Source organism: Protobothrops mucrosquamatus, unplaced genomic scaffold, assembly GCF_001527695.2.
Source record: "Protobothrops mucrosquamatus isolate PMUCROS unplaced genomic scaffold, P.Mucros_1.0 scaffold1762, whole genome shotgun sequence".
NCBI classification, from domain to species: domain Eukaryota; kingdom Metazoa; phylum Chordata; class Lepidosauria; order Squamata; family Viperidae; genus Protobothrops; species Protobothrops mucrosquamatus.
Window position 1 is genome coordinate 163,525 of NW_015387902.1, and position 14,970 is coordinate 178,494.

The 14,970-nt window shown below is 41.5% G+C and overlaps 1 protein-coding gene across 1 annotated transcript; it reads right to left on the reverse strand.

Moving 5' to 3' along the window:
- Positions 1-217: 217 nt before the first annotated feature.
- LOC107293896 (collagen alpha-1(IX) chain-like) lies at positions 218-10,044 on the reverse strand. Its single transcript, XM_015823086.1, has 5 exons — positions 9,949-10,044; positions 8,372-8,426; positions 4,176-4,364; positions 2,061-2,138; positions 218-402 (listed from the first exon to the last, which is right to left on the reverse strand). The coding sequence occupies exons 1-5, from the start codon at positions 10,042-10,044 to the stop codon at positions 218-220; spliced, it is 603 nt and encodes a 200-aa protein (XP_015678572.1).
- Between the last annotated feature and the right edge of the window lie 4,926 nt (positions 10,045-14,970).

Sequence of the window (14,970 nt, forward strand, 5' to 3'; positions counted from 1 at the left end):
AAGCACCATTTTGAAATGTTTTAAGTGTCTTGTATTGTTTTAGGAAACAGACGAAGGGGTCAACCAGAACATTTAGATCTGTCAAGGCCTCGATAAGATTTGCTGTATTTTTTACAATCTAATTTTTCTAGACTGTTTCTCTCGGTAGTTGGTAGATATCTGCAGATCAAAGATGGCTTCCAAAACATCCTGTCATTTAGTGCAATGCTGCATTTTTTCATGGCCCTTTCACATTCGGCCCTCCTTGTAATCCAGCTTCCATGGTACAAGCTGATGGTTCACAAAAACCAGGAGGACCTGGAGGGCCAGTAGGACCTGGAACACCAGGGGATCCAGCGGCTCCAGGCGGGCCTCTCTCACCATCTCGCCCATCAGTGCCATAACTGGGCTTGCCGGGTTCTCCTGCAAAGACAAAAACCAGGCCATAAATTCAGAAAAAGAACCTAATATCATTTTTGTTGTAATTTTAAAAGTCTTATTTGCAAGGATGATTGCATCAGCCTTGGTCTCTCCTGTGAACCCAACCCCATGTAGAAGATGCAAAGTATTAGTGGAGGCTCTCTACACAACTGGGACTTCTGGAAAAGTGAATCTCCAAAGCCTTAACACAGGATACTTGTTGCTATAGACCAATGTTTTTCAAACCTGGCAACTTTAAGACGTGTGGGCTTCAACTTCCAGAATTCTTCAGCCAGCATGTTAGTTGGGAAATTCTGGGAATTGAAGTCCATGCGTCTCAAAGTTTTCAAGTTGGAAAACGCTGCTATAGACGGTCTTCTTCTGTATGAAAGGGGAAGTTGGGTTCTCATTTTCCTTCTTTACTAAGTCAATAGGGAGTAGGTTTCTCCAATGAGAAAACGCTTTCACCATCTGGATTTATCACACTAGATAAAATGCACATCCAACCATCCCTGTTTGTAAGCTATGGTCTAATAGTTCACCCTAATATACAAAGACACCGTCAATTGCTTTTCACAAGTGATCCATTGTGCCTGGAATGATCAATTTGACAAAGGCGGACAAGGAGTTGAAAAGTGACATAGACAACATAAGGGAAAAGAAGAGGGAGAATGTCTGCTAGGAAAGTAAAGCAAAAGAACACATTTTACTTTTAATGCAGAGAAACATAAAGGGGTTATTTGCAGAATTATTCATAATACAGTGTTTTAGAAGTTACCATAAGGTTATTTTTACTATGCCAAATTATTTGTATTCTACTGGCCACTAGAGGGCACTTTTGCTTCAGTTATGACCAATGAAGACTTTTGCAGAGCCTTCCCCCCCATTCCCACTATATCCCCAATGCAGTACTCAAAAGCTGAACTTCAAAATGCTGCGCCACCAAAATCAATTTAAACGATTTGCAAATCCTCACACAACTCATTTTAAGTGGAAACATATAGTGGTATTTTTAATTTATTCAATGTGTGCTTGGTCCTTGTCTCATGCAATTTTGCATACTGTGCTGTTATGACACAATGGAAACTGATTTTAATACTTTTCTTCTATCGCCTCTTGGCTTTCAAGCTGATTTTTATTAAAGTGTAAATCCTCAGTTTTCCCCACCATGATAAAGGTGTAAAAAGCAACATGAGAAAAAAAATATGATAGCAGTTAGGTTGCAGGAACCATAACCTTAGGTCTAACTGGCTTTTTAAAAGAGGTACGCACTGGCAGAGTTGACACACAATATTTAAGCCAAGATGTTTCAACCAAGGTTTGTTAAAAAGAATGGTCAACTTTGCACAGATTCCTAAATCATAACGAGCGGGTTAACTCATGCTAATCCAAAACAGCCCCTTATGGCTTGGCATTAGATATCAATCAAGTAAAGTCACCTATTGCGATAGAGACTACAAAACTGCAACAGAAAAGGAGGCAAAAAAATTAGGGTAGAGGGGAAAATGCATGATAGGTGTGTTTGGCTGTGTAGAGAGAGAGCAGCACTCAATCTTCAAAGCAGATGCTTTTATTTCCAGCAGTGTGTTAAATGGGTTTTTTTTAATGTGAAATAGTTTGGTCATTTCTTAGATGATCCAGAGAGCATCTTCAGTGCTTACCAGGGAGTCCTGTTGTTCCTGGCAAGCCTTTGGGCCCTTGACCTGGGAGTCCTCTCTCCCCCTTTTCACCTGTGTCACCTAAAATAAAAATCAAGAAAACAAATGTTTGTTTTATTGTACGTATGTTTCCTACCTCCTTGCATCTTTAAAACATTTGCGTACTACCTGTTGTTTAAAATTTCCCATTAGGGTACAATCAACCGTAACACGTCCTTAAAACTATTAAAACGAGTCAAGAAGACTTTTTGGGCTAGAAAAAGTCTGTGAAGAAAGTGTCATTGGTGATAAAGTCTCCTCTGTTCTGCTATGGCTTTGATTAAGGAGGTCACCGGGCCAGAGATTAAGGCGCCTATGTCAATGCTCTTAAATGTTTATGGTGGATGCTTTTATCAAGGCACCTGAAAAAGGCTTTGAGAACACATCTTAAAGCCTGGTGGGCTTTCGGATATATCTGCTTCCAGCTATTTACAGCAGGGGTCGTCAAACTTGGCCCTTTTATGACTTGTGGACTTCAACTCCCAGAATTCCTCAGCCAGCTGGCTGAGGAATTCTGGGAGATGAAGTCCACAAGTCATAAAAGGGCCAAGTTTGAAGACCCCTGATTTACAGTTTTAAAAATAAATCCCTAGTACCTTGAATTTAGCCTAAAAGTGAATAAGCTGGCTAATCTATATGGTTAAATGCAGGCCTCTTAGTCATGTTTATAAGATCTGAAAGTTTTAATAATACTGTAAAGTGAAATACACCTATTTTCTAATTCCAAGACTTTGATTTATTTATTTATTTATTTATTGGCAGTTTAGTTTTCTTTTTCATTAAACTCTGCTCCTTTTCTCCGTTTCACGATTTCTAAGAGTGCCTGTGTTTCATTGCAATTAGTAAAAGTGGGTTTCTATGCCTTACATCCTATTAAGCATAAAGGATGCTTTGATTTTTATCAGGAATAGTTAACCAATGCCAGAGGAATGTAAGGGCACTCTGAAACAGCTGATACTGCAGATCTTCAGTTCCCTGCAATGCTGACAACCAGAAAAGGCCATTTGGTTCATTAAATCAGAATAGTTTTGTTTAGCTGTGGGAGACATTACAGAGAATAGACATTTTCCTTCCTTTTCTAGTGTTCAGCATGGAGGCTGCCCTAATGGGAGCCCAGCGTCCTTCCTGAAGCTGCTCCTGCCTGTTTTAGAATTTCCTTTCCTCCTGGCTTGCTTTGGAGAATTGCTTAGAGCCCTAGACGATGGAGACTGAACTGTCATTAGGAGGAATGCTGTTAAAACATTATAGATTTTATTATATAACCTATAGGCCACTCTTGCCAGGACACATTCTTCTGGAAGCATTACATTTCTCACCTATTCCTGTCTTTTGTAACTGTGAGTTATAAAATGCAGACTTTGCATTCTTCCTTTGTGCAGGTTAATTAGCTGCTATTATCATGCTGGCTTACTTTATTTTGCCCACTCATTCACATTCTCCTTCTTTTAGGTATATCATGCTTTTAGGTGCTGATTACTGTGTGCCAGTGTAATTATCTTGTAGGGTTGTCAGAGAGCAAGTTATTTTGGTCTAAAGCTTTGTTAATTTTCACTTCTTCTCTCTCCCCCTTTTAGCCACCTCTGATCTTTGAGTGTGAGAACTATTTCACAGAATTAGTTTCCTCCAGCAGATATACATTCATGTTGAGCCTGGACTGTGGTTTACTTGGAAACCAAATGCTATTTATCATGCCACTGCATGGTGCCTTTGGAAATGTCTTTAGTAGCATGTCAAATTTTACTTGTTGGATAAAATACAAAGTTGCCCACTAAGCTACGAATGGATATATCCTAAACAGGTTGAGAATCTCCAGACATGATTAACATCTACCCTGAGTAGATCGTCAGAAATTAATTCTACCCATTGCAGAATTTTATACCCTTGCAGCCAAACATAACTCAGATTACATTAGGGAAATAGAATATTATCTACATATTGGTGACATCTCACTTCATCTGCCGGATGAGCTCACTCAACAGCTGAATAAGGAGAATCAAATAACTGGACTCCATAAAATTTAATAAACGGGTCACAATAATAACATATCTGATGCACAAATCAATATTCTGAATTTCTCACCTTTGGGACCTTTCGGCCCAGTGTCACCGGGAGGGCCTTTAAGACCAGGCGATCCCCGGGATCCAGCTTGTCCTGGGAAGCCACTGTCTCCTGGAAGTCCAGGGGAGCCTGGTGGGCCAGGTGGGCCTGGGATGCCAGGATCCCCAAATTCAGGCCTCCGAAGACTAGCAGCCATCTGTGCAAATTGTTCTGCTCAAGGAAAAGAATGAACTATTGAAGTTCATGAAGACTACTTCCACACCATCCCTTTCTCCCCTCTGCCTTCTCTCTTAAGCAGTTTGCGGGCAAGCTGCAAACTTATCTTCCTTTCGTGATTCATGAAGCGAACTATGTCATTCGCTTATAGTCCTAGTATGAATCGCAAGTGCTGTGGCAAAATAAAAACTAAAGTCCCCCTTCCCCTCACAAAAAAAGAAGAAAAGAAATGAAGAAAACCGAACAGCCTAGGCCAGGGGTAGGCAACTTTGGCTCTTTGATGACTTGTGGACTTCAACTCCCAGAATTCCTGAGCCAGCCATGCTTGCTCAGGAACTCTGGGAGTTGAAGTCCACAAGTCATAAAAGAGCCAAGGTTGCCTATCCCTGGCCTAGTATTTGACATTAGGCTCATCTCCTGCTTAAAAAGGGGGGAAAGGGGATGTCAGTGTCAGTCCTCTTGAGATCAGGGGTGAGAAGAGCTACATGCATTGTTTCAAAGCTCTGCAAAAGAAAATATTGAAGTTACAGCAGAAAACTGAGCTAAAGATAAGTCAGTTTTCTAATAGCAATAGTAATTGAACTCCTAGCTGTGGGCAGAGTTAGCCTGCAATAACGCATTCTGATCACTGCAACACTGCATCATGGCTCCTAGCATTTTGGAATGGCAAAACTCCACATCTGATTTCAAAATGGTGGAAATCATTGGTATATAACTTTCCTAAGTTCATTTATAAATAATGTATTATTATGAAATTTTCTATTGTTATAAATTGGTTGATGGTATACAGATTACTGCTGGTTGTTCACGTAGCAAGAAGTCAAGTGAGAGTGAGATTAAGGCTTCCCTTCTGAGAGGGCCTTATTTAAAACAGCTGATTTCCCTCTTCAGAATCTGGGATCCTAAAAGGGCAAAGCTTCAAGGCCCCTTCTCCCTCAACAGGGAGGGAAGAGGTAAGTCTGATAAGGTAGAGGTAAGGTAGGAAGTAGGAAGAGGTAAGGTAACTAGCAATTGATGTCCCCCCCCCCCGAGATAAAAAAAATCAGCTTCCATCTAGTAGACTGATTTTTGCCCTCCGGTTCTGAGACTGTTGGTGAGGTCAGTCCAGTGGCATTGACGCTATGTGATCTCGGGAATTTCTGACCACAAGGGAGCCCTGAGCAGTACGTAAAGATTTGCTCCATATTCCTTCTTTGTCTGTCATTCTGACTGACAAATTGCTAATCTGAGGTCTCTTTCTTTTGCCTTTCTTCCTAGGCCTATGCATGGAGTACATCCTGGTAAGATGTAGCTTGCTAGATTCTAGGCCAGCGGTTCTCAACCTATGGGTCGCGACCCCATTTGGGGTCGATCGACCATTTCACGGGGGTCGCCAAGCAAGGCTATCCGCCATTTTTTTCCCTTTTCCGGCGGGTGCCTTACCTCCCTTGGGCTGGGCCAGCTGGTGGTTGGCCTGCTCCGTCTCTGCCGCTTGCCAGCTACGCCTCGGCCGGTGCAGGGGGCGGAACCACGCATGCACGGTGCTCCCGGGCAGGGAAAGTCCTCGACTTACGACCGGTTTAGTCCTCGACTTACGACCGGTTTAGTCCTCGACTTACGACCGGTTTAAGTCCTCGATTTATGACCGGTTTAGTCCTCGACTTACGACCGGTTGGGGGTCGCGGCATTAAAAAGGTTGAGAACCACTGTTCTAGGCTGTGTCATCCCTATGATCTATTCCTGGTAAATGGATCTCCTTTCAGTTATAATAATAAAACTTGCTTCATTAATACTTGCTTAAATCAGAATATTGCTCTGAGATAGAGATGGATGGATGGATGGATGGATGGATGGATGGATGGATGGATGGATGGATGGAGACAGAGGAGAGAGAGAGAGAGAGAGAGAGAGAGAGAGAGAGAGAGAGAGAGAGAGAGAGAGAGAGAGAGAGAGAGAGAGAGAGAGAGAGAGAGAGAGAGAGAGAGAGAGAGAGAGAGAGAGAGAGGGAGAGACGGAGAGACGGAGAGACAGGGAGAGGGAGAGGGAGAGGGAGAGGGAGAGGGAGGGAGAAAATAGGTGCTCTGGCCCCAAGTTGCAGCCTTTCCATTTTAGAATAATTGATACTGACAAGGGAGAAGGAAACATTTATCTTGGTAGCAAAGGCATATTGGAACGGGAAATGAATGTAGTCCTCTGTTGGGCAATTTAAAAAACAGTTGCACTGAGAAGGCTTCAAATTAAATCACAAAGAGCAATAAAACCTCTTAAACTTCAGAAATACAACACTGTAACGTCCCAGCAGATCTCAGTAGCAGCCTCTAGCAAGCTATTTTTCCACAACAATAAAATCCCAAACCACGAGTACAATAATGCATCAAGCAAGAATCAAATCTATGCTGTTAACATGTTTATGTGTATTAATAACTGAAGAAGCAGAGTTCTTATTATCTGCTCATTACATATACTATAGGGGAAAGGCTGGTTATTCTGGGGCTGAGCCCTCCAATTTCTATGAACTGCTGTACGTGACACAAACATTTGAAATTTTTACCTGTTTATGGAACGCCATAAAATACAACATTAGGTAAAAGCAACATTGTTTATGATTAATGTATTTACATGAATTATAGCAGGATTGAGGGGGAAAGGGAAGTTCTTTTACTTAACACATATTCCTACTTATTGGAATAACCTTATACCCTGGCAAAGGTCCTAGGTTTCTGTTGAACATACCAATTTCTCTTTCCCAGAAAGCATCCTGAAACACAGGTCACTAATCTATCTAGGTTTGGCTGCTAGTTTCAGATGAGAGTTTATTCTTAGCCCTCCCTAGAGATTTTGGGATTGAATTTGCAAACATTTGCATGCAATGTATATGTTATGTTCTTTTTTCGGTGATCTGACAGCCACCATAACAAGAAAGAATGAATGATTATTTAGCAATTCCAAATATAATCCTATTAGTTTAAAAACACAATCACAGAATCAATTTTCCATGAAGAAAATTTCCACAGAGAATATCTATGTGTGTGAGTGAGGCAGAGAGAGAGCGATCTAGAAGCTTAAGTATGTGTTTCTTGGAGAAGAGTTTAATTTTTTCTTAAGAAATGAATTGCTATTATCAACTCCTTGTTTTTAACTACATCTCTTCAAGAATCATAATTCTGATGGCAAAATTGTGTTCAACTGTGTAAATAGTTTAATGTCTTGATCATTTTCTTTCTGCTCACTACCAAGTAAGATTCTATGTGTTACAAGAGATGTATCTAGATATGACTTTACTGGCTGCATTTAAGTTTGTTTTTTGTTTTTTTAAAGAGATTCTCATTTTTTTTCCCCTTCATAGCAAACTTAGAAAAGCATATACCGTATTTGCTGGTAGCATGTTCCATCTAAAACTGGAACTTTGTACTGGCACTGTTATAAATCAGTCACACTATTTTTTTAAAAAAATAGTCCTTTCCTTTAGTCCTGATTTTCCCTGAGCATGGAGGATCTTGCCTAAAAAGGCATTCTGGAGAATTCAAAAGCTCACAATTATTATAAAATGTCAAAATGCCTAATAAATAAGTGCTCCCTCTGTGGATCAGTTGAGCTTCGAATTAATTTCATTTATTACTGTATTTATTTATTGCCTTAGTCTCGAGAGCTCTATGCAGCACATAGTACCTGGTAGGATAAAACATACCTGGTAGGATAAAACATGTTTTATCCTGGTAGGATAAAACATCTACACAATAGCCCTGAGGAATAGGTTGGGTTGTGTGAGAGAGTGATTGGATTTGATAGAGAAGGAAATCTGAATCTGAGTTTGTACACTCAGATCTTGCACTTCAGCTTTTATAGTCAGTAACTCAGCTGGATTTAAAAAAAACTAATGTAAGACAATGCAGGGTGGAAATGAATGCAAGAGCTGACAAAACAAAACATGCATGCATGCATGAAATTGTAGAGTTAACTATACATGCAGATAAACTCATGACCAAACCTTAAAAATATATAAGTAGAATATTTTTATTTACCTTGTATTACTCTCATGCAAACCTGCTTAATATGCAGATCAGTCGGCTCTCTGCCCTGAAACAAACACAGCATTAAAATAACAGTGATTGTGTGAGGAGGGAGTAGATGGGACTATAAACAGTAAAGGGAACAATTCTGCAGCTGCAAGCATATTTTCAAGCCTGCAGATTGAAGCAATTCCAATAACACAAGGTTCAGAAAGCCAAGAACGAGAATGTAAGCCATTATAGGATGCTGGGTGCGTCCTTTGTGCTGCTTCCTAGCACCTTACTTCAAAAAGGAGACCACCAGAAGAAGATGGGAGCTGAGCATGTGGGGCATGAGAACAGAGGCAAGAAGGGACACTCCACAGAGCCTGGCACACCACCTGAGTAGGAATCTCTGTTGGTCCAACTCAGCATCTTGCTTAAGAGGTGCAAAGAGTTCTTATCGCTCCCTTTGCCTATTATTGCAGGTTCAAGTTCATTATCACACAAATCCAAGTGCACTGTAGCGGGGGAAAAAAAGCACCTTCACGGATGAATGTCAGCAAGGGACAGTTTTAAAAGTGAAAAGCATAGTGGTTAAGGAACTGTTATTTTTCCCAATGAAAATAAGTGCATTGACTGTGCTGGGGTAGGACCTTCTCAATGGCAATTGTATTACTCAGAGTCTAGGATTAATTCTCAAAGGTGGATTGCCTGCCCTGTTTCACTTTACGGATTTAGTTCTGTCTGCTCTTTCCTGTTGCCTACACAAAGTTACCGAAATATATTTCATTAGTGGTTCCAACTGTTTCCCAAAACTCTTATGTTGCCATGTGTAAATTCAGCTGAAAGAATATTATGGCTGACATCTGAGATACTTTAGATCGTAGAGGATCCAGAACACTAATAGATTCACAATGGACCTGTTAGAAATATACTGTAGGTTCGCAAGTGAGGCTACAACTGGGGCAGGTCAAGTTTCCCCGGAGAGGTGGAGAGAGTCACCCTCAAGCTCCATTTGCAAAGCACAAGCCATCTATGATCCTTGAGATCCTTCTGGAGACCCTTAAAGACCCAGCCAATTGCTTCACTTTCAGACTTTTTCTTCAAAGTCTTGAAATGTATTGGCAGTGTAGGGGCTTGTCAGAACCCCTTGCCCAGGATGCAGAAGGTCTCTGGAAGTGATCTCTGTGCTAAATTAAAGGTTTGGGCAAAAAAGAAGGTCTTCGACCCTCTTGCAGTTTGTAATGTGCTGCTTTAGCTAGGACAGCACTAGTGGAACACTCCACACCCAGCCAATCAAGGATGGTGACAAAAAAAAAGATAACCTAAATTCATAGCTAAATAGGCCGTGCTAGCAAGCCAAGGAGTATGAAATACATTCTTTTTCCTGCATCTGTTCTTCTATAATACTGGAATTGCACTTGCTAGGGCAGGGTAGGCAACCATGGCTCTTTTATGACTCGTGGACTTCAACTCCCAGAATTCCTGAGCCAGCATGGCTGGCTCAGGAATTCTGGGAGTTGAAGTCCACGAGTCATAAAAGAGCCAAGGTTGCCTACCCCTGTGCTAGGGCAAAGCTCATATTGTAAAAAGAAGCTGTCACTTACCGCTGGTCCCTGGCTGCCAGGCAGTCCCGGAAGCCCTTGTTCCCCTTGCAAACCACGGGGGCCAAGTGGCCCACGAAGTCCTTCTATGCCAGCCATGCCACGGTTTCCTTCTGGCCCACGTGAACCAGCTTCACCAGGATTCCCAACCTGACAAAGATGGGGACAAGAAATAAACAGCAGACTCCTCCCTTGTAGAAACGACTTTCCTTATATTATTCCAGGAATCGGCCCATAATTAAAGTTTAGCGCACCAGAACAACTCTGGTTCCTTCTTCGTGAGATTTATGTTTTTAAGAAGAGACTGGACAGCCATCTGTCCGAAATGGTGTAGGGTTTCCTGTCTGAGCAGGGGGTTGGACTCGATGATCTCCAAGGTCCCTTCCAACTTTATTATTATTATTATTACTATTATTATTATTATTATTATTATTATTATTATTATTATTATTATTATTATTATTATTATTAACCTTGTTCAATGCTAATGGGAGCTTGCTAAATGAGAAGGCTGTTTGATAAACAGGCAATGAGTGCTGTTTTCTTTTATCTCCTTGAAGGTAAGTTCCAGTCAATCTATAACAGTGAAGGCGAACCTTTTAGAGACCGAGTGCCCAAACTGCAACCCAAAACCCACTTATGTATCATCGGGTGCCGGTTGGGCGTGGCCCATTGGGTGGGTGTGGCCAATTGGGTGGGCGTAGCCCATTGGGTGGGCGTGGCTGCGGTGGTAACGGCAGACTGGGTGGGACTAAAAAGTTCAATCAATCAATTCCAACTTTGCGAGATCTTTTTTTTTCCTGCGAGAAGTTGAAATTGATTGATTGATTGAACTTTTTTTTTTTTTTTGCACACGACGGCGGAGGCCTAAAGCGAAAAGGTTTTATAAAACTCAGCTTAAAAACCCACTTGCCCGGGGATATTTTGATGCAGGTTGCTCACGGACGGGACATAAGGCCTTGGACTGGGGCGATGGCACGCGTGCCCATAGAGAGGGCTCTGCATGCCACCTATGGCACGCGCACCATAGGTTCGCCACCACGGATCTATAAGATTCATTCCCAGACATGTAGATTTCCACCTACTAGTGACTATATACCCTTTTCGGATCTGCTGTCATGGCACCATAACATTTCACAATATTTTTGATCTGCAATTCTAGAAAGAAGTCCTAGGAGAGAGAAACAACCTGAAAATCTGATGTGGCACCTTACATTTCAGTGTTTTTTTATTATTGTTATTATTTTGATGGAGGCTGGGCTCTTCTCTTAAACCAGAAAAGAAGCTTCCGCATAGCAAGTAGCATTTGATTTCCCCTGTCCCCACAGGCATCTGTGCAGTGAAACATAATTTAAGCAATATGAATCCCCGAAGCAATTCCAAACTCCTGTCTTTGCACAAATCCTATAAATATATTAAATATTTAAAAACAGCTCAACCACCCGAAAGCTATAAACTACAAGGGCGTTTAAGCTTGTCATTTTTTTGTATTCTATTAATATTACTGTCAAGGAAAGAAATATTAGACAAGATAGAATTTGGCCGTATAAGCATTTGAGAGGGCGGTGAGCTATTTCTCTTCTTGGGGAAAAAGAAAATTAGGATGGTACAGGGAGTCCTCAACTTACAACCACAATTGAGCCCAAAATTTATGTTGCTAAGTGAGAAACTTGTTAAGTGAGTTTTGGCCCATTTTACGACTTTTCTTGCCACAGTTGTTAAGTGAATCACCGCAACTGTTAAATTAGTAATACGGTTGTTAAGTAAATCTGGTTTCCCCATTGACTTTGCTTTTCAGAAGGTCGCAAAAGGGGATCACATGACCCTGGGACACTGCAACAGTCATAAATACAAGTCAGTTGTCAAGCATCCAAATCACATGACCATGGTCATAAGTGTGAAAAATGGTCATAAGTCATCTTTTCCAGTGCTGTTGTAACTTTGAACGGTCACTAAATGAACTGTTGTAAGTTGAGGACTACCTGTATTGTTGCAAGCTGCAGAGGAAGGGAGGGAGGGAGGGAGGGATAGAAGGAAGGAAGGAAGGAAGGAAGGAGGGAGGGANGGAGGGAGGGAAAGAAGGAAGGAGGGAAGGAAGGAAGGAAGGAAGGAGGGAGGGAAGGAAGGAAGGAAGGAGGGAAAGAAGGAAGGGAGGGAGGGAGGGAGGGAGGGAAAGAAGAATAGGAGACATGGCAGTCGGCCTTCACTCTAAATCTCTTGCAAAAGTTATGGCAATGGGCCAGCAACGGTTCCAAACGCAATGCCTACGAGAAGAACCGGCTTTCTCCTGTGGGGTTATTAAGTGGCGTTTTCACCCAATAAGAATGTGACTCTTTGGGTGCTGCTGAACTCCATCTCCCACTGTCCCTCCTCAAAGAGGCTGCTGTGAGGACTAAGGGACAGAAAGTCACATCTCTGGAGTGTGCTTCTTGATAACCTGGTAACCTGTCACTGAAAGGAACATGCCCCTTTCTCATGAAAAGGTTATGGAAAACCAGCCACCCAAATCCCTAAAAACTTCCTCTATGGCTGGATGAGCTGCTGATACTTCTGTGGATCATTGGGGCACAGTGTTAACCTAAGAATTTCTCCACTGAAAAAAGGTAGGAGAATTATCTTTTGGAAGCCCATTTTGTCACAGCCATTTTGCTGACCTGCCAACACTTTAAACAATGCCATCCTTGCATTCATGCATTATATTAATGTTTTCATTATCAATACAGTATATAGCCACGTGATATTAATTTTAGCTCCTTTCTCTAGATTCCCAGCTGAGTGTGAGACAAGCAGTCCTCGGCTTATGACCACATTTGGGACCGGAACTTCCTTCCCACTTAATGGGATTCATTAAGTGAGTCATCACATGACCACACCTGATTGCACGACCTTTTCTGCCAGGATTGTTAAGCAAATCACAATGATCAGTGATTTCCCTCACTGACTCCGCTTGTCATAAGCTGAGTGGGAAGGACACAACTGGCAATTACACGATCCTGCTATGCTGCAACTGTTGTGAAAACATGCCCAGCGGCCAAATTTCAATCACGTAAAAGCAGGGATGGCTGCAACTGTTGTAAATGAGAGAACCGATCATACGTCACTTTTTTTCAGTGCCGTCGTAACTTTGAACAGTCACTAAATGAATGGCTGTAAGTTGAGGACTATCTGTAATTACATATGAATCAGATGGTGGGAGCAGGGAGGAGACTACCTATGTGGATGGCAACAGATGTAATAAATGGTTGCCACCAACGTAGAAGAACTGGCTCATTGACTCATATGCACAGAGGAAAAGACAGCCCCTAGGAGTGACTATGCGGAGAATGGATGAGATGAGAATATCCCAAGAGAGCAATAATTGCAGCATGTAGGAGAGTGTTGTTTTTCAAATTGTAACTCAATTCCACTAAGGCAGGGGTAGGCAACCATGGCTGGCTCAGGAATTCTGGGAGTTGAAGTCCACGAGTCATAAAAGAGCCAAGGTTGCCTACCCCTGCACTAAGGCATTACCTTGTGTATTTCAGAAATTCAATATAGTCCTCTAGTATTCAAGCTCTATTAAGCTTGAATGGTTACTGTAGTCCTCTGCCGTTCACAGACATAAATTGCAAAGCCTTTTTTACCCATTCTAACCCATTCGGGGCACATTTTTCCAATTCAGATCACTCTATCTGCTTAACCATATATGAACAAATGGCATCCTCTTGCAGTCTTCAATATTCCCTTCACGTGAGTAATAACAAATAACACTTCATAACATATAACAATATTTCTCCATTAGTCCTCACCAGGAAACTGTGTCTAATGGCTTTCAGACAAGGTGGATTATTAAACTAACTTTTCATATTCCAGCCTGTTCGAATGTCATTAACTATAATTTTCCACTGCAGACACCGCTGAGTCAACAAATGCTGGTCCCACTTCAGACATCACTATGTTGCCACACATCACGAGAACTGTGGAACCCCTTGAGTTTATCTAAAAAAAAAAGACCTGCAACATCTCTTAATGTTTAATTCAACAGTTGCTGCACACACACAAAAAGCTCTATATCAGAATTTTACCACGGAGGTAAGAGGGAGTTTAATTTTGTACCTTCCACATATTGAAATGAACTGATAATTTGCAAAAGTGGAAAGCAATCTAGGTAACAAGAACCAACCTGAGAAAATATATAGATATATCACCATTTAGAGACAGGGTTCCAATCGGTACTCTTCCCCTTGTTTATTTTAGCAATTCTAAAGTAAACCAAATTTATTTTAGCAATTCTAAAGTAAACCAAATCAGATGTTGCATACTGATTGCAAAGCAATTGGACACACGGCTATGCAGAAATCTGAACCTCGGATAAGGATGCCAAGGGTTTAAGCCTTAGCAGTGATGCTCTCTGTGCAGACCTGGATATTGCCCTATATAGAAATTGACTTAATAATAATAATAATAATAATAATAATAATAATAATAATAATAATAATAATAATAATAATAATAATAATAAAGTTGGAAGGGACCTTGGAGGTCATCGAGTCCAACCCCCTGCCCAGGCAGGAACCCTACACAATTTCGGACAAACGGCTGTCCAGTCTCTTCTTAAAAACTTCCAGTGTTGGAGCATTCACCGCTTCTGGGGGCAGGTTGTTCCACTGGTTAATTGTTCTAACTGTCAGGAAGTTTCTTCTTAGTTCTAGGTTGCTTCTCTCCTTGATTAGTTTCCACCCGTTGCTTCTTGTCCTGCCTTCAGGTGCTTTGGAGAATAGCTTGACTCCCTCTTCTTTGTGGCAGCCCCTAAGATATTGGAACACTGCTATCATGTCCCCCCTCATCCTTCTCTTCATTAAACTAGACATACCCAGTTCCAGCAACCGTTCCTTATATGTTTTAGCCTCCAGTCCCCTGATCATCTTTGTTGCTCTTCTCTGTAATCTTTCTAGAGTCTCAACATCTTTTTTACATGGTGGTGACCAAAACTGGATGCAGTATTCCAAGGGTGGCCTTACCAAGGCATTGTAAAGTGGTATTAAT